General features: G+C 37.3%; 2 protein-coding genes across 4 annotated transcripts in view; one reads left to right on the top strand and one right to left on the bottom strand.

Moving 5' to 3' along the window:
* The window catches only part of LOC145994625 (beta-hexosaminidase subunit beta-like), a 27194-nt gene extending 14026 nt beyond the window's left edge, over positions 1 to 13168 (bottom strand). Inside the window, exons 1-2 of one of the 2 annotated variants that reach the window (XM_083130701.1) lie at positions 13100 to 13168; positions 471 to 682 (exon numbers count right to left, since the gene is read on the bottom strand). In XM_083130701.1, coding sequence (XP_082986827.1) covers positions 471 to 644 — 174 coding nt within the window. In that variant the 5' untranslated portion in view covers positions 645 to 682; positions 13100 to 13168. Of the gene's footprint in view, positions 1 to 470; positions 683 to 3625; positions 3700 to 13099 lie in introns of those variants that run through there. The other variant, XM_083130702.1, reaches the window with a different exon arrangement.
* LOC145994624 (beta-hexosaminidase subunit alpha-like) overlaps positions 12959 to 23767 on the top strand; it is a 15425-nt gene continuing 4616 nt past the window's right edge. Inside the window, exons 1-6 of one of the 2 annotated variants that reach the window (XM_083130699.1) lie at positions 12959 to 13375; positions 16101 to 16305; positions 18370 to 18497; positions 20928 to 21133; positions 21700 to 21815; positions 22190 to 22394. In XM_083130699.1, the coding sequence (XP_082986825.1) occupies positions 12971 to 13375; positions 16101 to 16305; positions 18370 to 18497; positions 20928 to 21133; positions 21700 to 21815; positions 22190 to 22394 (1265 nt within the window). In that variant the 5' untranslated portion in view covers positions 12959 to 12970. Of the gene's footprint in view, positions 13376 to 15498; positions 15772 to 16100; positions 16306 to 18369; positions 18498 to 20927; positions 21134 to 21699; positions 21816 to 22189; positions 22395 to 23767 lie in introns of those variants that run through there. The other variant, XM_083130700.1, reaches the window with a different exon arrangement.

Genomic DNA, 23767 nt, shown 5'->3' on the forward strand with positions numbered 1-23767 from the left:
GCGAGAAAATAGAAGAGAGGAGATAGAACGAAGAAAGAAATAGAGGAGCGAGAGGGAGAGGGAGAGAATCGTGACATAAGGAGAGATAATAAAATAGAGAAGCGAGAGGGAGAGAAAAAAGTCGAAATATAAATTTGTACTGTAGAAGTGAAACAAGTAGAAAGAGACACAGAAGGAATAAGAATAGCAGAACATCGATAGAGAAAGAAAGAAGAAACAGAAAATCTGAAGGAAATCATAAAAAAGGAATGATCAAGAAGAGGGGAAATAGATAAAACTAAGTAAAGAAGAGAAGTAAGTTATAAATAAAAGCGCGAGAGAAAGAAGAAGTAAGTCATTTTCCCCTTATTCAAAAGGGAGCCGAAGTGTATCCCCTTGATCCTCTCTGCGGGCAACCATTAACACGAGTATGATAGACGTTTAAAATCAGAGCATGCATTAAATACGGATTGCCAATTGGGAAACCTTACCGTGAACTGGAAAGTGGATGGTCGCACAAGCATATAACCATCGTAGACTTCTCGCAATTGTGGCGCGGGCCATGGTTCTCCTTTCGTTGGCGAAACAACTGATTGGCCTACGAATGCACTAACACTGGCCAACAGGCAGCTCAGTGACAGGACGCCAACACTAACGAGACGCATGTTTATCGCATTTGCCCATACAAAGCGTTTTGCTGGAACTTAAAAAACAAATATTAGAGTGTACTTAGAGTACTGTACTTTGATATGTGTTCTGTAGTTCAAGTATTTTCGAGAGAAATCAAACACTATTGTAAAGAGATATCTTAATTTCCTTTGAGAGTTTGGCTTATGTTATCTTTGTCAAAGCAGATGATATCTTTTCTTTGTTATCAGAGAATATACCTATGTTATGATCCAATCATACTTGACTTCTCGTCTCCTATACCAAAGAAATATTTGAAGATCTCAACAATTTACAAAAGTTCTAAGTCACTTTGTGCACGTATGGGCTAAAATGGGAGAGAGTTTACACTTTCAAGTGGAATTCGAACCACTATGTGTCTCGACCGAGGATCGAACTCGGTAACCTTTGATTACAAGGCAACAACATTACGACGACATCGGGGAGGTCCCAAAGGTCTCAAAACAGAAAGAAAGGAGAAGATAGAGGGAAATAAATTTTACAAGTCGTACAAAAAAGGAACACCATCCATATGAAAGATTTATTCATTCACACAGATGAATTTAGTTTCCTCACTTGTAAAGGGGTCAATCCATATGAAGTCATACAACCTGGTTGCTTGACCATTTCTAAAAAAGTTTATTTTTTGTGAGGTGTGAGCTTCATATATTGACAGTTCAGAACCACTCTTATTTTATTTTTACTATCACCGATTTGAAGATGGCGGGCATTTTTTTATCATGGCGCGCGTCATTTTCTCCATTCGTAAGCAACAGCGGCAACTTTTTTTCTCAGCTCTGGTAAGTCCTACGACAATGAGACAAATCTGTGATGTTAAGCACATTATAGGCTACAATTATATTTCTGTGAAATTTTCTAAATATTATTCCTTCATAATAAATTTGAAGGTCAAAATTGTGTATTTTAATCGCTCAAAATGACATTTTCGGACATTTTTTTTTGGGGGGAAGGCAGTTTGTTTGACACTTGAATTTTTTTGTGCAAGTACCTGTGTACAAAATAGAGTATGTCAAAATTATTTGAAGCTTGAGACTTTAATATTTGTTTTTCTACAGGGTCATAAACATGTACTTTTTGTTAAAAAATTCCAAGTTCAGGGTTAAATATCTCTGGTGGGCAGTTGTTTAAAAATCTGAAATTTGTACACAATACAGTACTTCATGATAAGTAACTTCAGTAAAAATTTTGAGTTTGAGATTTAATTGGTTTAAGAGATACAAAACTCGTGAAAAATTCAACATTTTGCATTAAATATGGCATGTCTAATTTCATTTCTTATTAACATTTTGTGTTGAAATTCTGCAAACTGTAATTTGGAATGTCAATGAACAACATTTCAATCCTGAAATGGCTCTGAAATAAAGTATATATACGAGGGCGTGCTGAAAAGTAACGCTTCCTATGTTTTTTATTTTTTTATTTCACAATTCCGATGACCTCCATCAGTTGCATTTCGCGGCCTTTCATTCCATTCTCTCACATAGCTGAGATTTCTTCAGCTGGGGTTATCTTTACGAGCATGAACAGCCCACGATCGCACAGTACTGATGTCTACACATTCATCCCCATAAAGTGCCCTCAGTCTCAGATGAATGTCAATTTGTAGCACATTTTCTGCGATTAGAAACTCGATCACTGAACGCTACTTCAGGCGATTCACCGACATTGCATGGTTACATGCTGCCATTTTCCTCGCAATAGTTCAGCACCACCTGGCGATATAAGTTTGAAACCTTCAATTGAGAAGCGGGAAAGTCTTAGAAGTGCAATGTATGGTTGCTCAAAATCCAAAATGCGTTTACAAGGTAACAAAGAAAATAAAAACATAGGAAGCGTTACTTTTCAGCACGCCCTCGTATATATACTTTATTTCAGAGCCATTTCAGGATTGTAATGTTGTTCATTGACTTTGCAAATTACAGTTTGCAGAATTTCAACACAAAATGTTAATAAGAAATGAAATTAGACATGCCATATTTAATGCAAAATGTTGAATTTTTCACGAGTTTTGTATCTCTTAAACCAATTAAATCTCAAACTTAAAATTTTTACTGAAGTTACTTATCATGAAGTACTGTATTGTGTACAAATTTCAGATTTTTAAACAACTGCCCACCAGAGATATTTAACCCTGAACTTGGAATTTTTTAACAAAAAGTACATGTTTATGACCCTGTAGAAAAACAAATATTAAAGTCTCAAGCTTCAAATAATTTTAACACACTCTATTGGTACACAGGTACTTGCACAAAAAAATTCAAGTGTCAAACAAACTGCCTTCCCCCCCCCAAAAAAAATGTCCGAAAATGTCATTTTGAGCGATTAAAATACACAATTTTGACCTTCAAATTTATTATGAAGGAATAATATTTAGAAAAGTACACAGAAATATAATTGTAGCCAATAATGTGCTTAACATCACAGATTTTGTCTCATTGTCGTAGGAGTTACCAGAGCTGAGAAAAAAAAGTTGCCGCTGTTGCTTACGAATGGAGAAAATGACGCGCGCCATGATAAAAAATGCCCGCCATCTTCAAATCGGTGATAGTAAAAATAAAATAAGAGTGGTTCTGAACTGTCAATATAAGAGGCTCACACCCCACAAAAAATAAACTTTTTTAAAAATGGTCAAGCAACCAGGTTGTATGACTTCATATGGATTGACCCAAAGGCGCTATTTTTCTTTGAGGTTTGTTTTCAGTGTTACGTTACTGTCTCAAAATGCTTGATAATTTAGTAAGTACATATGTAAACAGGCTTAATAATATATAATCCATCATGGGCAAAACCATGGACAATTGTGTTCGTAAACTTCAAAATCAGATAAATCCCCATGAGAGAAAATTCATTGTTTTCTAGTAAGTGGCTTATTTGCTGCCGCACTAGGCGATACGAACGGAATACTCTAATAGATCGTGCCAGATAAGGGACGGTAAAATCACAAAATGTCATACTTCACCTCGCTTCTAATCTTTCATCATTATCCACTAGAACAGAAAACTCAAAATCGCACGGCAATCAACAATATCTCCCGACCATCGCCTTTTCCTTTGCTGTGTCCTTTGCACCTAAAAGGATCGGAGCAAACAAGAAACTTAATGACGGTTTTTTATCTATTGTCCTCCTGCAATTTATCTTATCTACAAGCAAAGAGAATAAGACTTTGGATCAGCCAACAGAATATCCACCAATTACAATGTGCTATGTTGAATCCTTCTCCAAGGTCGTTTACCATGCTTACAGATAGGAGTTAACTACATAAATTTATTTCGAAGTATTAAGTTTATAATTACTACTGTCATGTGTGTTTTTGTTAATTATGTGAACAATGTAACGGACACACTATGCCCCGAAGTCCATAAATACTTATTCTATGCGGGTAAATGTCCCCGTATGTCAAGAAAGTGGAGAATATTAAGAGAACCATAACTTTTATTTTTTAAAAAAGAACTGAAATTAAGCTGATGATGAATTTGCAATAGGCCTATTCACAATAGAATTTACTTTTTAAAGCGAAAGAAACATATTCGGCTGTTTCCAATATTTTCTAAAGTAAAGAACGGACTATGTAGAATTTTTTAACGAAATAGTGCAGGACACTGGTCCAGGTCTTTGGCATTCTGCGTCATTTCTCTAACAGCTGAGCTACCATTATGCCAGAGCTCTTGATTCGAGTCCTGCTCGAGCCTGCACTTCTAGATAAAATTTCTATATAGTTCATCTTCTGCGTGTGTCACAACCAGAGGCGTATATTCGGGGATATCTAGGCTATCTGCGAAGCCCAGACTCAGGGAATAAAGTACAGAAAAAATATGTATCAGAAAATGTGCATAAAATTGTTCATTTCAATAAGAAGATGAACCTGATTTCTTAGAAGTTGGAAACATTGCCCGCTTTCTTTGAATTCGCGAGACGCCTGGCCCAGTTGGCGGGCAACTCCACGGGGGTGACGGGTAAGCTTGACAGGGCTCCGATCAATGTTGCAAACCAATTTTTCCCACCATGTAATTTCCCCAGGATCGGGGAATTGTGGAGTCAAACTGTTACAGGAGAGAGAACAGGGTTGCATATGGCGGGGTAAAAACCCTCTGAACTTCCTCAACAGTCTGGGTCAATGTTGCAAAACAATTTTTCCCAGAATGTAATCTTCCCAGGAATGGGGAATTATGAAGCCAAATTATCGCGACCAAATGGGAAAGTGTCATGTGGCAGGGACAAGAACATCATTGAACGCTTGCAGAGGAGTTGAAAAAGAGGTCGTTGACCTTCAAACAACTAGATAGAGTGCCACACACGTAAATTTGCCGTTGCGTAGAAACGAATTTTCGTTTCGTCTCCCTCTCTCTTAGCATCATGTGTTCTACCCTGCTCGAAAACCTTCGCTATTGTTGCCACATTGTCATTCCATTCCTGGACACACTCGCGCAAACATCATTGAAAACAATTGAATAGCGCTCCAGCTCGTGGTTCCCACCGTTCGGTAGGGACGCTAATGTGGCAATATAGCACGGCGTAGTGCTTGCTTCTTTTATGCAGTGCATGTTCATTGGCTAGCTAGTAACTAGTGTTGCCAACTGTAATAATGAAGCACTATTTCTGTCACGGAAGGGGAAAAGGCAGGTAAAGTGGCGGTGAGTTTTGTTGGATTGGAAGCACCATATTTTTATTTTATACTAAGTATTTGACCGGTTTGACGTTGTGTGCGTGTATTGCGTGTGTGTATGTAAAAGTGTGTGTTTGCTAATGAACGTTAAATTCCATAATGCCTCCAGTTCTGTCGAAGTTGAAATCAAAAACCTTGCATAGCCAAGCTCGGGAAATTCTAAGCAACGTGCACGAGTTCATGAAGGAGGAAGCCAGTCATGGTGTTAGCATCCCAATAAAGCATTTTGGCAAGAGAGCAGCGAACAGCAGCAACAAATTGTTCATATTTCATAATTTTGGAATTATTCAAAATAAATAAATTATGTGGCTCCAACATCATTTCAACTCTGGCTCCGGCACGTGTTCTTGTAGAAATTGCATAGAGGAGGCTGTCATTTTTGCTGCTTAATGCGATACATATTATTTTCTGTGTTAAAATTGCCATGCTTTGATGGGTGACCAAGTTCATAGCAGGGCCGGCGGAAGGGGAGGGCGAACCGAGCGGCAAAATTTGAAGAGAAGAAAAAAATAAGCCTATTGAAAACTGTGATCGAGCGAGATATTCTTTTGCGCTGAATAGTATTGAAATAGCATAAGAAGTCTCATTATTTATTTTATATTTTGATGTTTTAGTTAGGAATATATTGATTTTCAATTTTCCGTTGCTGCGTAATGACCGGGGGGGGGGGGAGTCGAAATAGAGCGGCATCTGCCGCCACCTCCCAGGGAGGCAAAATGACTAGCGCCGGCCCTGGTTCATAACAAAAGAAAAAGCCGCGCAGCTTATCTTCTAGTGGCAGTATATGTACTTGTTATTGTTGTGGAAGCCGGCATCCTTTGTAAATGTACAACAAAGGCAACCGACTGTCGCAGATCTCAGAGAGGAAATAATAATACTGTTTGAGGAGGAGTGTTATGGTGCAATTGTAGCGGTTTAACACGTTGGCATGTTATTATCTGCCGTTGCAGTTCCATACCAGTGTATACGGGTTTTGGGAGTGAAAAGTTAGAACGCCACCATTGCATTAATGCAATGAAAAATAATATATACGTATATATTTTTTTTTATTTTGTTTGAAATCACTCAAATAAGGAATCGTATGAAGAAGTCTTCTTTGCAGCATTTTTGGTAATTTTACTTATGTGTTAGTTCATATTTTGCGAATTTTTAGTTCATATGTATGTAGCTACATACAAAGCCACTTGTTATTACATATTAATCCTAGTCCTGGTATAATGCATGACGTTTAAAACTCAACGTTAGATAGACCTGAATTCTCTAATTTTATTGTTGTACGTAACAGCTGTGCATCGGAGCACTGCAGCGATTTTTCTATCTGCTCCATTAGCAACACTGCTTCTTTAGTTGTTTCGCGCATCGCACGGCAGAATTAACTGTGCTGGACTCTACAGTGGGGAGTAGAAAATTGTTGGCTGAGCGGGAATGGTTTAACGAAATGACAAGGACCAGTTCTAGTCTAGATCGCGTCGAGTCGTGGTGAGTGGAATTTATTTAGAGGCAGCGTGTGAATACAGTAGTGAGTGGATTGTATTTTTGTGAATTATATGTGCTGTGTGTTGTGTAGTAAACTGAAATGAGGGACATAATTAACAAACTGTCTTTTCGGCTTATGAATGACGATAAGCTCCAAATCGTTGTGGATTTTTCTTTTATGTCCACTTTATGAACAGATAAGCTAATGGGGATCGGACCTACAGTTAAAGTGGTATCTAAACCACCATTCATCGAACCCGGGACACTTTAGTTTCAAGGCAGCGACGTTATTACTGCGCCAACAAGGAGTATCCGAACTTAAAATCGTGAAAATAGGTATGTTGAAATTTTATTTTTATTCTCGTATATAGGCCTACATAATATTTCACAATATGGGCCTCTCATTTATGCAAATAAGAATGAAATTCTTGAAATCTTTTCCTTACTAACAGTGTATATTTCCATGTTTTATTTATGAGGTATATATTTTTAATCACAGAGTCACATCACTTCAACCCGCAACCCCCAAATGAGTTAAAAAAAAACACCCACACCAGCAAATGTTTGTCCATTCGAACACTATGATAAGGTGCGATAGCCCAGGTTCTTAACTCAGTATACGCCTCTGGTCACAACATAAGACAAAAAACGAATGTGTCGAGTTGTCCAATTTCACGTGAACTCACTCTTTCTCTCCCTCGCTCGTTTTCATTCACGGTCATTCATCTGGATCTAGAAGCAGAGCTAATCCAATCACCTGATACAGAAGATGAAATAACCTCCTGGTTCAAGGGAGAGTCACATTTGAGATCACCACCGTCACTCGTATGTACACACTACTTGACTGCACATTCCATTACGCTGACATCATAATCAACACTAAACTTTCGTTTATCGTTGGGTATTTGAAACTAAATATGAACCGAGAAGGGTATTTCATGAAGTAAAATTTTTCGAAAGCCCCTATACTGCCTTTGTAGAAATACATCCTCCTTCCCTCCCGTAGTTTTAACCTCTTGAAATCCTGTTTCAAATTTACTAAATTTAACCCCTTTACCTAGATATTTCATGGCGAGGGTGCAGTGGTAACCACTCTGACCGGGGTCCCATATTCGAATCACCGCTTGGGTACGGGTGTTCCTTTTAGGTATCCCTTCATCAATTTCATCATAGCATCACTCGTCCTCGTCAATAGACAAAAATGGCAGAAAAGCGAAGTAAAATAAACCAAATCAATCAATCTAGATACTTCACTTCTTATATTCGCGGATATACCCAACCACACGCACTACTCTTTTAAGCAATAATGACCTGAAATTTGTTAGTAACTTGGCATACTGGTAAAATATACAAACTACATTTCTCTTCGAGGGGTTTTGATTTGATTTAATCTTTGTTATTTAGTTTCCCTTTTCTTCCACTTTTGACTAATCGAGAATATGAGAATGAGCAATGATGAAATCGATGAAGGGACACTCAGAAAGCACAACCATGCCAAGGCCGGGATTCGAACCCGGGACCCCTGGCGTTGTAGTTCGTTATGCTAACCACTCCACCACGGAGGTCGGCAGGAGGGGCTTTGAAAAGTACAAACAAGATATATCCATGTCCTTATTTTTATGCGAGCTGCGAATGTGTTCCAAGCAAAAGGGAATATGCCGAACCAGTGACAAAGTTTTCCTACCACTATCCCTCCGTTCCAACTTTTCTGAAGTTAGCTACATAGTAAAATCCAAGAATCAATAACACAACACACACACATTTATGTATGTGTGCATATGTACCGTATAAATCGGAAGCCGTGGCGCTCCCAGGAAGGGGAGGTTACGTATACTTTTTCAGCAGTAAGGCAAAGTTCTCAGTGCCGTGAAGGCACATTTAGGGGATCAGCACCACGCTCCGGCCGCCTTTACCTCCCCAGCGTTATCACCACGTGTTCATTGATTTGAGACTGAGGTAGCTCCAGAGCCGCATTATGCGGGAACATGGCCGGAAAAATTCCGAACTTAGATCACTCACCCCGGGAATCGATCCCGGGTCTCTCGCGTGGCAGTCAGACACCCAACTTTTTATTTATTATTATTATTAAATATTATTATTATTACTAAAAGTAATACCCCTATGCGGTAGCATCCCCAGACAAACACAAACATCCATGTCCTAACCGAGATTCGAACCCGGGAGCATTGGCGTCGTACCGCGCTGATCTAACCACTCTGCCACGGAGGCAGACTTAGATCACCGCGGCTATTTTCAGTAGTCAGTCTTGCCATCTTTTATTGCCTTTGACATTCTTTTTTTGTAGGAATACTGGACCAAAGAGGGGGTTATGGCCCCCACTAAGCCCCTCTTGGGCACGCCACTGATCGGAAGCCTGAAGTTCTTCAAAGCTCGAATCCTACGCGTTGGCACGCGTCCAGTGACGGCGCCAGCCTGAAATAAGTGTGTGGGGGGGTACAGATTTCGGAGTCAAATTCTCGGGGGGGGGGGTAACTAATACCGGATAAAAGGTATTTACTTAATACTTTACTACGGTGTAATTTTACCAATGACATATATTACAGTCAGAACCAAAAGATAAACCACCGAGATGTTGCATTTTGTTCCATTACATACAAAACTACTTTTAGGTACGAATTTTTTTGTGTAAAATGAAATGCAATGATTATATTGCATTATTTTCGTAAGCCATTTTTAAGTGGAATAATATCACAGACTTACTATGAACAGAACAAAATAAAATACACCATAAAACCTACACTCATTATCAACTTGCTCGATATACGTATAAATATACACGTAACACTATTTCTATGCAAAGAGTTTTAGTACTTCTTGCTAAAATGAGAGAATGAACCACAGCAAGAAACTGCGATAAGATGTGCCCGTTTTTATGAACAACTACAACCTTGTTTAAATCCAAAGTTTTTGAAAGCTCTTCAAAGAACGGAATAGATAGAGCACTCAAATCTAATTATTGATAACAACTCGTTTGAACCAGTCTCCAAATTCAAATACTTAGGAGTAATATTAACAAATGAAAATTATATTAAAGAGGAAATAAAAAGTAGGCTTAATTCAGGAAATGCATGTTACTACTCTCTTCATAAACTTTTGTCTTCTCGTTTAAACTAAAAGTTAAAATATATAAAACAGTAATTTTGCCTGTAGTATTATATGGATGTGAAACTTGGTCCCTTACATTGAAAGAGGAACAGAAATTGAGGGTATTTGAAAATAAGATCCTTAGGAAAATCTTTGGACCTAAAAGGGATGAGGAGACAGGTGAGTGGAGAAGGTTACATAATTTAGAACTACATAATTTGTATTCATGTCCAGATATTATTAGAATAATTAAATCAAGAAGACTTAGGTGGGCAGGCCATGTGGCACGAATGGGAGAGGAAAGAGGAGTTTACAGGATTCTTGTTGGGAAACCTGATGGTAAGAGACCTGTAGGAAGGCCAAGACGAAGATGGAGGGACAACATTGAGATGGACCTAAGAGAAATCGGTAGGGATGGAAAAGAGTATATAGATCTTGCTGAAGATAGGGAAAGATGGAAGGCCTATGTTGCTGCAGCCATGAACCTTCGGGTTTAAGAAGGCTAGGGAGTTAGTTAGTTAGTTAACCTCTTGTTACCAATTCAATTACAAAGGTATTTGACGCAAACAGACGTTAATGGGATGGGGGTATGTACATTAAGAACTAAAAATTAGAATTAGGAATTCTGTATTCATGGGCGAAGATCAGCCTGTGGCTGCTCTACCACTTCACAATAACACAAAGCTTATAAAGTTCGTAAAAGGCAATTTTGAATGTTTCAATAATTTCGAGCAGTTGCTGAAGGGTCTTTATTTTGAGTTCCTCCTGCCTCATAGTATGTCATAACTAAGGAGCGGAAGTTGATGACCTAAAAATGTAGGTATATGACCTATGAAATGTCCTAAAAAATGGACCAAATAATTTTAAAACAATTTAATCATATATATATATATATATATATATATATATATATATATATATATAGGCCTATGTTCACCTCGGTGAAAAGACTCAAGAATATTACCAAAATGAAAGAAGTGACAAAATATGATGAAACAATACACCGAATATTGCGAAAAATGACGAATAAATGCCGAAAATAGGAAAAAATTACCTAAAACCTGAAAATTGTCAAAAAATGCAAAAAAATGCACTTTTAATTTAAAATTAACTTGTTTGGGTTCTAGACGAAGTGTAATATTGTGTATATTTAATGGGCATCGTGTGCGAGATGTCAGAAAAAAGATGACATTTCATCAACTTCCGCTCCCTAGTCATAACTCTAAACTGTCCAAATCACAACAGTAGGGAGCAGCGAGAGATTGTAGCCTTTCGTTCTTCAGAAAAACGGCACTAACTTAATAAAGTAGCATCAAATAAGCAATACCACTATTGAATAGGAAGTGTGTTAATGATTGATTGATTTAGTTTATTTTACTTTGCGTTTTGTGCATCTTGGCTAATTTGCGAAGATGGGGATGAGTGATGAAATGATGAAATTGATGAATGGACATTCACAAACAACCAAGCCCGAGCGGGATTCGAACCCGGGACCCTTGGCGTCGCACCGCGATATGCTAACCACTCGGCCACAGGGTCCGGAAAAGTGTGTTAATGATACCATTTTCTCTGTCATGATGAAATATCTTACGCTTTCTATTCAACAACTGGAATTCAGAACTTAGGGCTAAAAATGGGGAAGATACGAGAAATACCATTCACTTAGGAGGTGCCACTCTCTATGGGGACAAACATATTTACAGTACTAATTCACCTCCACTAGGAGACAAATATATTGACAGAAAGTAATGATTGTAGTTGCAACCACATGCAACTCTTGTACTGGGCATTTTGATTAGCGAAAATAACTGCTGAAGATTATAATTTTATTTCAGAAAATATTATGCGTAAATTCTGATCAGGATAGGATGTGCTTCAAAAATTGCTTCTCTTGCACTGAATCAAATTTCGCCACTATAACGGTTCTGTAGAAAATATTTTCTAACCTCGAAAATTATAATTAATTAACATAATAGGACTAAGCCTGCGATCAATAATATTCCCAAAGCGTGCTGATTTTCGGACTGTAATGCAATGGTTACTTGATGGATTTGCATTGCATTGAGGTTCACTATATGCACAGAGGCTAATCGGGACGAGAGATATAGCTTCTAGTAGAATCCGAACCACTTAATGTAATCGTGCCCCACCGGGGATCGAACCCGGGACAACTTGATATCAAGGCAGCAGTTTTATCGATAGACTAGCGGTGCTGGGAGCCCAATTTCAATCTTTCAAATTCTTAATATTTGCGAATTAGGTAGTTTGTATAATTTTTGACTCCTTAACATCGTAATTCTCCATCTCTAATATTTGCAGATATGGATAGCTACAACGATGAAACTAATGAGAGCGCATCGCTGACACTCATGTAATTGTCGGTACTCGAATTATAAACTAACAAACATAAAAGAAATAGATTTTCAACGTCGCCCTACTTATAAAAAATCATTTGTCACTCCTGTTAGATCTATTCCGAAATATAGTGAAACGATTTTATCCATTTAGCTATACACGCCAACAAAGAACAATCTCACAGCTACTGAATACGTCCACCTATCAGACAGACAACATATTTCGTAGTAAGTTTGGCGACTCATGATTGACCAATTAGTCTACTTCGTATCAAATGATCAGTGGCAACTGATATCCAGGCATATTTGCAACTTCCCTACCCCCTTTTATTTTATAGAACACATCGTAATAAAGTATACTTGCGATCTAACCAAACTAGAAAATGTACTTGAATATTTTACTTGCGCCAATGAGTTTTATAGTAGAAAATGTAATTTTTTAAAATTTTCATATCGGTCAAAATGCATCTACCGTACTATAAAAATCTAGGGGGACTACAGAGGGGGTTGAGACCTATTTTTGGGGGCTCGAGCCCCCCTAGCTCCCCTGTAGCGCCGTCCCTGTACGCGTCCCACCCCTGGTCAGTGGAATACCGAAGTGCTAACATGGTTCTTGACATTTGTCAAGTGTCAGTGCAGACGTATGTTAGATCTTGTTGCTCAGTGCAGATAGCAACACTATGAAAAAACCCGCGATAGATGGTAGATGATGCGACAAAAAAATATCAAAATATCAGATGTTAATCTACTTGGACAATGGCAACGCAAACTAACCTCTCGAGCAAAGCTAGCTAGCTATCTTCTCACAATAGTATCAGACTTCCAAAATACGTACTTGAGCTGTAAAAGTACTCGAGAAACTTCAGTTGGAGTCTTGCCAGCAAGAGCAATTGGCTCAGTTCCTGTCAAACGTCCTCCACAGGCAGCTGTGATAACCATGCCTTCCGCAGCGTGCAGCGTTCTGTTATTGTGCGGTCTGCTTGTCAGCGTTAGCGCCTTCATCGGAGCGCCGATTGTCCCTCACTCGAAAGGCGAACCATGGCCTGCACCGCAGACTCGAGAGAACTACGATGGGTATTTGATCGTGCGGCCATCTATTTTCCAGTTCACGGTGAGTTATCCATGTAAAGGAGGATATTAAGGTTTCTGCACCCATCCTTTACCTTTTTCTTTTAACCAGGAGACAAACACGAATACGATTGATTTGTGACTTCGATGTATAATTTTATATAAAGTATGTATGTATGTATTTTGTATGTATAAAGGTATTATTGCAAATTACAAATTGAAGAAAGAGAGTTTTATCTTGACATTATTACATTTAATATTGATGTATATTATGATATAATTATATTATATATAAATATCATTATATAATTAATTATAATATATTAATTATATATAGATCTCAAAAAGAAATGTACTATCGCTACCAAGTCCATTAATTATTATTATTATTTTGAAATAAAATTTCTACACACACACACACACGCACACACATACATACATACATACACACAGACAGACACACAGACACACACACACACACACACACACATGTATGTTTGATGTGTGACTCCATTTTAGCAGTGGGGGATATATATATATCATAGTGCGTAATAGGCTTTATTGAATTCTAGAATGTTTTCGAAGACCACGTTCGGTATACTAATCTATTTTTAAGTCTTAATCTTTAACAGATAAGAAGGGCTTAAGATTGCAACGATCTTATCCGATTTCCGGTAGAATATCACATATTCGATAAACGAATTTTTTTACACATAAAAATAGATTCACACATGTGATGTGTGGGGTGTGTAATATTGTGCCTTTTTCCCTGTTGAAACATCAAGTTTTGACAAAACAAGTTGATATCTGTACTTTGACCTTGTCGTATCATGAACGAATGACCTGTAACTTGAACTTTTAAAATTAAATCAATTGTATTCTGAGGTTTTGTGACGTCTGCGAAGTGCAAATCAAACTACTTGACTCGGTAGTATTTTATCTTGCTACAGTGCCAAAGTAAGCATTGTGCCAAGTTTTCTCTTTGAAGTATTTTTTCTACTTTCTTCTGCACTGAATCTCTAAGTTCAAGTACCTAGTTGGGATATGAAATATATCATTAAAAAGTAAATCTTTACCAATCCAATGAACAAAATTTTGTAACTGAACAGACTGTATCGATATCGTATCGAACTGGAAAATCATCGGATACAATTTGATATCAGTTGCTAATAAAGACTTCTATTCAATTGAACTTTACCCAACAAATGAATGTACAAGTCATTTGACAACCAAAAGATTCTCAAGCAAATTAACAGAGCTATTTTAAATACATAGTCCGTTACACTTACAGATTAATTGATATGTTGCTATAAACAAGTTTCGTGATATCAATCAGCAATTTCTTTTTAAAATTGTTTATTCTTTGCATGAAAATTATTTATCAGCATTTGTACACTAATATCTACAATAAGTTACAAAGGTTATAAAATAAGTACATATATTTGATAGCAGGGTCGGTGACCGATTGCGTTAAGTGGTCAACTTTCGATCTCGCCTTCGAAGTTCCGGGTTCAAATCCCGGCCTGGTCATGGGTGACGCTAAATAACGAAAGTATAAATACAAATATATTTTCAAATAGTAAAAATATGTGTATAAACTGACGCTTTTATTATGACTAATTCAAATTTTATGATTGTTCTGTTGCCTTTTTGTTTTCTTCTCAAGCTCTGTAATTGCCCAAAGGCAAGTCCAAATAAATATGGAAGGGAATGAATGTGAATTTTTTTCTCCCCCTCCCCTATTTATTTACATATCAACTAAGAAACTAACAGAGAGTTTCCGTGACCTTGAAGCTACAGGGTATAGGGGAGATGATGATGACATGGCTCAGTGTTTACCGATTTCATCTAACTAAAGAGGGGATAATTTTGTGTGAAGTAGTGAATACATTGTGATAGAAAAATATCAATAATCGGCATGTTATTGTCCATCTATTGTGCAATAGTTGTTTTTAGCACAAGGAAAACTTTTTAGTCAATAAGTAATATATATATATATATTAAATATCGATCCAAGTAGAAAGTATTAATCGCTTAGCAACAGTAACAACAAACAATGCAAGGGTGAGTCACAGTAGCTTTCGTCTGTATTGCTACTGTGTGTGTGTGCACGCACCTGTCAAAAGTAGCACAACAGTCTTTTTCTCACAAGATAAAACCGGTATTTTGTTTTCAAATCATGTGATAAAACTGCCAAACCTGAAAAGCTAACCAGAGGCATTTCATTCGATTAGTGCTGTTAAATACTTGGCGCTGCTACCTGCTTGGATCAATATGCTGCACGTTGCAAGTATTGCGTTGTTATTAAGTTGCTTGACTGACCTGGCCAGTGTTGGCCAGGCCGTTCAAGCAACCAAAGGAGAAGCGTGGCCACTACCACAGAAGAAGGAAAATTATGATGGTTATATGATCGTACGACCATCCATTTTCCAATTCACGGTGAGTAGTTTGTTGGTGCTTTTTAAGTTACATGTATGTAGTGGAGGAATTATGTGTGATTTATTTCAAGGTAGATAGTAGAGATAGGGGTGGAAGAGAAGGGGAAAATATTAGGATGAATAACACGATTAAGCATTAGTCTCAAATGACGTAGCCTTGAAATCAAGGGGTCCCGGATTCGATACCCGGTGGAGGCACATAGTTGTTTAGCCTATTTGTGCATAAAGTGGATTTAAAACAATAAACTCTCAAATGAGTTTATACTTTTAACCTTCACTGCCGCGCGCAATTTATTATATTTACTAGTGAATAATTACAACTTGTTTTAGGTATCCGAGAACAATTGTGATCTTCTGGAGTCAGCGTTAAGACGTTACTTTCTGTTGATATCTGACTCAACCAAGAGAAGCAGAAACACCGGCAATTACAAATCATGGAAGAAAGACAAGGCTTTCGATGGCTACCTGGACACTTTGGACATCAGGCTTATGGCAGAATGCGAAGACATGCCCTCACCAGACATGGAAGAAATGTGTATGTAAGGGTATTAGACCTTATCATTTATCAAGAGCGTTGCTGTTTACCAGCAGTAAAGAGGTGTGGCCAGGAGTCTTGTTTCAGAGAGTCCTGAAATTATCTAAATTTATTTGATGATAATCATACGTAGATAACTTTTACAATACCCATTTGTAATCAAAGTAAATGAAGGTTATTCATTGCTTATTTACTAATTGATCATTCAAAATATCTTCTAATTTCTGTTAGCATCTTTCGTTTATTTACCATCCCACCAAAATATTTGAAACAGATTATTTTCTCAACTATTTTTAATCCAATAAGACGGCATTTTATTTGATTTATTTTACTTTATTTGATCTCGAGTCCTATTGTCGCCTCTGTACCTCATATTATATCTGATAAAGTTACTATATTTTTTCCAATTATATAATGTGTGCATACGCACAGACTTGATTTGTGAATATTGCTGCCTTCTGATCAACCCTCATAATTGCATAATTTATATAAATTATAACAGCAGAAACACCAACCCCTTTCTTCACGTCAGCATTTTATTTTTTTCTTCCAACTTTCGTTCTTCTTTTACTTTTGTATAAGCAGTTTTCGGCTACCTTACAAATGTTAGGCTAATAGTACGTAATGTTCATCGTCGGTGATAAAAGTGAGGAGGGATGCGGGCGGATGCTAACCCCCAAGCTATGAACATTTAAGCAAATCATCTCCCTACTGTCCCATTGTCATCATGTTATGGTTGCGCTGGATCTTTTGCCTACGCCAGTGAAGCAGTTTTCGTAATTTCTTTTCCTATCAAAAATCCGCTACGATTTTCCAAAATATGAAAAATTATATCGCTTAGAATTCCTTCTACACTCAGAGAACTAAATACATCATATCGATTGATGCACCAGAATGCATCGATTGATGCACTAAAGTGTTATTTATGACTTTTTTCGAAGAATCAGATTCACATTTGATGCATTTGGGTGCATTTTTGTATGTCGTGAAAGAAACACCGAAGTGCATCATTTGATTCAAGCGAGGATTTCTTTCAGTCGAGATGCACTTCAATGCATCAGTTGATTTTCCTTGATGCACTCCTACAGAGTTTATGTAGCTCAGACGAAACGTTTAAGCGCATCATCAAAGAAGATGCAGGAAGGTGCATCAAAACTCATCAAGGTGCATCAAAACGCATCAACTGATGCATTGAGGTGCATCTCGACTGAGAGAAATCCTCACTTGAAACAAATGATGAACTTTGGTGTTTCTTTCACGACATACAAAAATGCACCCAAATGCATCAAATGTGAATCTGACTCTTTGAAGAAGCCATAAAACACACTTTAGTGCATCAATCGATGCATTCTGGTGCATCAATCGATATGATGCATTTAGTTCTCTGAGTGTAGAGATTTCACGCGAATCTGCCGCACAAATATTCACGTGACGTGAATGCTCTGAAAGAAATTCTTAAGAGATGCAACTCCTTAGCTAGACTCAAGGCTCGAATGCCGACATCTGTGGAGTTGTTATTACAGCGCGCTACAAAGGCAGGAATCCCGGGTTCGAATCCCGGCCTGGGCGTTGATTTTCTTTGTGAGTGTCCCTTCATCAGTTTCATCATATAATCACTCAGCCTCATCTTCGCGATTAGCTAAAAGTGACAGAAAAGCGAAAGTAAAATAAACTAAATCAATCAATAAAGACTCGAGAAAAGATCCCCACCTAACAATTTCTACTCCTAGCGCTGTTCGTCATATTGTTGTATTGTAACATGATGAATTTGTGAATCAAGAAATATAAGAAATACTTCAAATATGACAGTGATATATGCATGTTTCCTGAATAAAATAAGTTTGAATTCTTTGTCGTTCAATGTTTAGCTGTTATTAATTTATATTATCACAATCTCGTTGAAATAAAATGTGATCTTAAACTAGAGCCACTGTAAATGAAGTTACTTTAAGGACGTCACTTATTCACTTTTATTTTTTCATGAAACATAAAATGTACACCATAATATTTAATTTAACTTTTAATTACTGTACTATATTCAATTTAAATACTTTCTATCACTAGATGAACTTAGAATCGACACCCCTGATCTTCCTGGAGAAGGCTACCTGACTAGTCAAACAGTTTGGGGCATCATGCGAGGGCTTGAAACATTCGTTCAGCTTTTGACAGTAGCCGATGATGGCGTTGCGGTAAGCGATTTGATTCGTAACTTTAATGTTTTCTTTTCTCTTTTGTATAAAGAAACTGGGAGGTAATATTGATATTAACAACAGTACATGGTTAATAATATACCTAAAAATTCAAATTACAGGGGCTATCCAAGAGTAAACAAAGACAAATCGAATCGCACAATCGATTGTGGAACTTTAGCACAGCAACTTCCGGTTAGGTCCAAACATTACTGTAGGCGGGTATTTCAAGTTCGTAAATGTGGCTTTTTTGTGGATTTTTGTGTCAGATGAAATGGATAACATAAAAACACCTCATGACGAGGAAGAGAAGAGATATTGCATCAAGTAGAGGGGTTTTAGATTCACTGGATGAACAACTAAGAAGTAATATGGGATAATTCCAGGATGACATCAGTTTTGCAGCCTGCTGTTATGTTTGGCGATATTTATACATACATATTTGAAAGTACTGTTACCCAAACAAGGCAGACGCTTAAAGCATATAAATCTTTGGATGCCTACAATTACGTTTCAAGAGAAAAAGTGCGAGATGTAAGGATATTAGGTTAAAATGCGGGAAAATATGTTTGTTTTGTTGTTCCTTCGTTTCATGTGTTCATCGAGAAAGTAATATGTAGCTTAACTGACTATACACGGCCCTTAGACCACCTTTTTTTTTTTTTGTTAAGACAAGCAATATTTTTGCTTTATCTTATCCCTAAAACAGAAAGAGAAAATCGATCTTTCAGTGATTTTACTTCCCTGTAATAAAGTGATCACTGCAGACATATTCTAAATTTTCTCCAAAAAATTGAAAAGCTCCTGAAAAATGACAAGATTAGGTAAAGAACATTAACATTTTTTCTTTTTTCCACCAAGCGACAGATCGTATTGTGAGAAATCCACATGCCTAAAGTTTATTAGCAGTTGTACAAGCAACATTGTGACAGGAACACATGTCACAAACTACTCATATAACAAATTACTACAAGGTCTTTCATTATATGTAATGGAACCTGTAAGGTAACTTTGCAAGAAAACTGCTGACATTTTCTCGTGTTATCAGTTATCATGGAACAAATCACCTTCATCGATCAAATTAACATGCATGAAGCATGGCCTAGTTCCCAAGAATACAGCTGTTAATGTTTTGTGACGTCAGTGAGCTGAATGGATCTTGTTCTTCTAGAATTATAAGTTCTGGTTATAAATCTTAGCAATACATACTTATACTTTTGGACGTGCTTGGTAAAAACTGTAAGCTTTAACTCTTTCCCCTTTACACTTCCAACACCACATTTAATATTTGTATTCTCATTATTTTTGGTAGTTTAACGTTACTTCCCTACATTTCTAGGTTAATCACAACAAGGAAATGAATTTGTGACGCATTATTCAGGATTCGAACCTGAACCTCTGATTTGACAGGGCGTTCACACTGTTCCACCATATGAAGGGGAGGGGTCGGGAATACTTTGTGAGGGACCGTAACATTTAATCATTGTTCAGAAAATTATTTTATAAAAGAACTGAGTTACAGTTACTGGGTTCAAGAAGTAACTGGCAATTGAAAAGTAACTATTAGTTACTTTTACAATGATGGTTAATTGTAATGACGACTTAATCTTCAAATATTTATACTATTTAATAAAATAAATGATAGAACAAGGTCTATATTTGAATAAAGTATATCTTAAACAATAACTTCTTTGTAGTTCGACTACCATGTTCCAAATGAATGCAGCAATCCACTCAAAACACTGAAGCCTTCGCGCGCAATTACAAATGACGAATTACAATAAAGCGTGGATGTTCTAAATTTGAAAGCAACGAAGCCTAACATACTTGCCTTAGGCAGTATCATTGAAATAATTTCACCTTAACATCCAGATAAGACACTTACTTGCCTCAGGCAGTCACTAAAATCCTTTCACCTTAACATCCAGAGAAGACACATAGTTAGAAACTGAATCTACAAAACCTTTCCCCACGTTACAAATTTTCAAGTTAACAATTTTAGTGTTGTAAAGTATTATCTGTTGACAACGTTACTTCTATTGCAAAAAGTAATGTACGAGAGAGTTACAGTTACTTACTTTTAAAAGTAATAGAGTTAGGATTTCTAAAAACTAAATGTTACTTCCAAAAACTGCATTTCATATACACCTACAAAGATGCATATTTGAGCTAAAGGAGCATTTATTTATCTACCTTTATTGTTTGCTAGGGGGTGTAAGGGAGTAAACTATCGGTGGGGGCTCCTATCCCTGCTCCCCCTTTGCGCTAGCGTATTAATGAACAAAAATCATTATATTTTAGCAACAAATTGACATAAAGATGACATTTACTAATGCAGATAGAAGGCACGTGTAAACAATATATAACAGTTTTATTAATCTCAGATTTTTATTAGGACTTACATAAAATGAACTTTATATTACCTTCTAGTTGCAGATAAATGCGACATCTATAATGGATTTTCCTCGCTTTTCGCACCGTGGTCTTATGATCGACACATCTCGCCATTTTCTCCCAATGCATACCATCTTGGAGACGTTGGACGCAATGGAAATTAATAAGCTGAACGTCTTGCACTGGCATATTGTGGACGACCAAAGCTTTCCTTACGAAAGTGCAAGGTATCCCGCACTGTGGTAAGTTGATACATCTTAATGGTATTTATTCATTTTTGTACACTTAGGTAAAAAAAAGGTAAAGTGTTCCCCTGTGCATAGCACCACGCCATGAAGGCGTATAGGGGGTGTAGGGGTAACGCCCCACACTTTCTTGATCCGGTCGTGAGTGGGGGTGATGTGATCAGCATCACACAAAAATTAAAGGTAGAGTTAAATCAAATTGGAGACACAATGATTATGAAATAGTTTGATAATAACAATCACTTAGTAATTAATTTACAGAAGGCCGTAGCATAACAGAAATTCTTCAAAGTTTATATTACATAAATCTTTGTTTTGTTAAACTTAGGTGCTTGATTTAATTTTAAAGTAAAGGTGAGCGAGCACTGGCTCACCAACTGAAAATATTAATTACAATAATAATAGGGAATGACTGAGCTCGAGTTCCACGAGATCTTATAAGTTGGTTGCACGGATTGATTTAACAGGTGCTACGTTTATGTATAATGGTAAAAAGAAAAGAAAATTCATTTTGCGAAGGAATCCGCTGCTAATGTATTTTAATTCACTTATTTTTGTTTCAGTGAACTGGGTTCTTTTCATTATCCAACTTACGTGTACACCCGAGATGACATGCGGGAGGTCATCGAATATGGTCGCCAAAGAGGAATTCGAGTATTGGTAGAATTCGACACTCCAGGTATTTTTCCAACTTTCTAAAAGCTTATTGGTCGTTTAATGATCACATTAAGTGCTCGAAGTGGGGGGTGGGGGTACGCGAGAGGTGCTATCCCTCAGTTAGGACAATTTGCATAGATATCTCCTCACCTAGTGCACTGTCTCCATGTTAATCCATAAAACCTTCCCCCATGTATTCCCCAATTGGACAAAGCATCCGCCCTGCTATGAATTTCCACTTCGAGCACTGACCACAGCAATTTGAAACCATGCATATCAGATGCTAATCAATATATTTCATTGAAGAGAAAATTATAAACACACCAGTGTTGCCACTATTGTTTTTCTTTCAGTATCTATGTGCCGTATTTGAATATTAATCTTTCGATTATTTAGGTCACACAACATCTTGGGGGCCTGGGCAGGAGGGCTTGTTAACTGTGTGCTATAGTGGAGAAGAACCGGACGGACGACTTGGACCAATTGACCCATCGAAGAACTCCAACTACGATTTCTTGCAGGGATTCTTTGAGGAGGCTGTGGAACTCTTCCCGGACCAATATATTCATTTGGGAGGAGACGAAGTACCCTTTGATTGCTGGTGAGCATCTTAACTGTTCCATTACTTTCTAGCACATTTCTCATTTACTAAGCTTCAAAATAAACTGATTGGAAGTAATTTCTAGGAGAATAAAATGGGGATTATATTAACCCATATACAGACCACTCCCCTCCCCCCAAAAAAGCCTGAATAACCAGAAAGATGCCAAGTTTAGAGCAATGGAGAAACACTACCAAAAATTGAGAGGAGAATCTTTGAAATTTGAAAGGAGCACAGGACTTTAAGAGGGTGACTGTCTGTGATAAGATAAGTTGTTTAATGTGCTGGAAGATACGTGCTACCTTACTTTTATAAGTATTTTTTAAAATACATTTTTATGTTTTTCTTATTTCGACTGACGAAATCGAACAGAACGTGAATGGATATTAAATATTGAGACGAGACCGAGAACGAGATGGACTTCGTTCATTCCCATCTCGTCTCTGTATTGTTCCTGAAAAAAAACTTTATGAGCCACGAACGAGTAACTATTCTTATCATGTTTAGTTAATTACTTTGCGTATTTTCTACTAAAACTCTGTAGTAAACGCTGAACTTGATACCAAACTGCATGCCCTTCTTACTAGATTACTCGTTCTCGTTTCTCAGTACCGCAACTTGTTTCTATCAAGCACAGAGCATTGTAGACCGCCATATTTGCCATGTATTTGAACTTGTGGTATTTTATGTTGATCCTGTATACATCTCTTAGTTAAACGCGACAACGATGAACAGTGAGTTATGGAAATGAAGGAACACACAGAATGTTATTTCCATGCCATACTCAGGAATCAGTGCCGAATCTACAGTATACATCGAATGCCGTTTACATATTCAAATATGTGTATGTAAAACAATAAACATACAGTAAATTAATTGCCCAACACAGCAGAGCAGATCAGAAAAGACCACCTGAATATTGTAAGGTGAAAGGATTTGTTATTAATTTTAAATTGGCTAAGATGTCGTAGTTTTAGGTTAATAACTTCTGTTGAATGCTCCATACCGCAAACTGAGTATTAATTTAATTTTAACCATGAGTTTTTCTCTTCCCTATCTGTGTGATGTGGGATTGCTAGTTGAGATTGTACTGTATGCGTACATATGAGTTACGAGGTGCAACGGGCCTTACTAACATTCCAACACAGCGGAGCAAGGGAAGAAAATCCCGTGGATATGATTAATTACTATACACTTGAGGGTCATCAAACCTAACCGAACCCAACGCATGACAAACTGATAGCAAAAGGACAGCAATTACAGAGATATTATGAAACATGTATTAGTCCATCATTCTCGGCTGAATGGTCTCTTTACAAAAGTGACTTATCAAAAGTTTCATCTGTGCGCACTGTGATAAAAACTGCCACGGC

Source organism: Lepisma saccharinum, chromosome 11, assembly GCF_977018435.1.
Source record: "Lepisma saccharinum chromosome 11, izLepSacc3.1, whole genome shotgun sequence".
In the NCBI taxonomy this organism is placed as follows: domain Eukaryota; kingdom Metazoa; phylum Arthropoda; class Insecta; order Zygentoma; family Lepismatidae; genus Lepisma; species Lepisma saccharinum.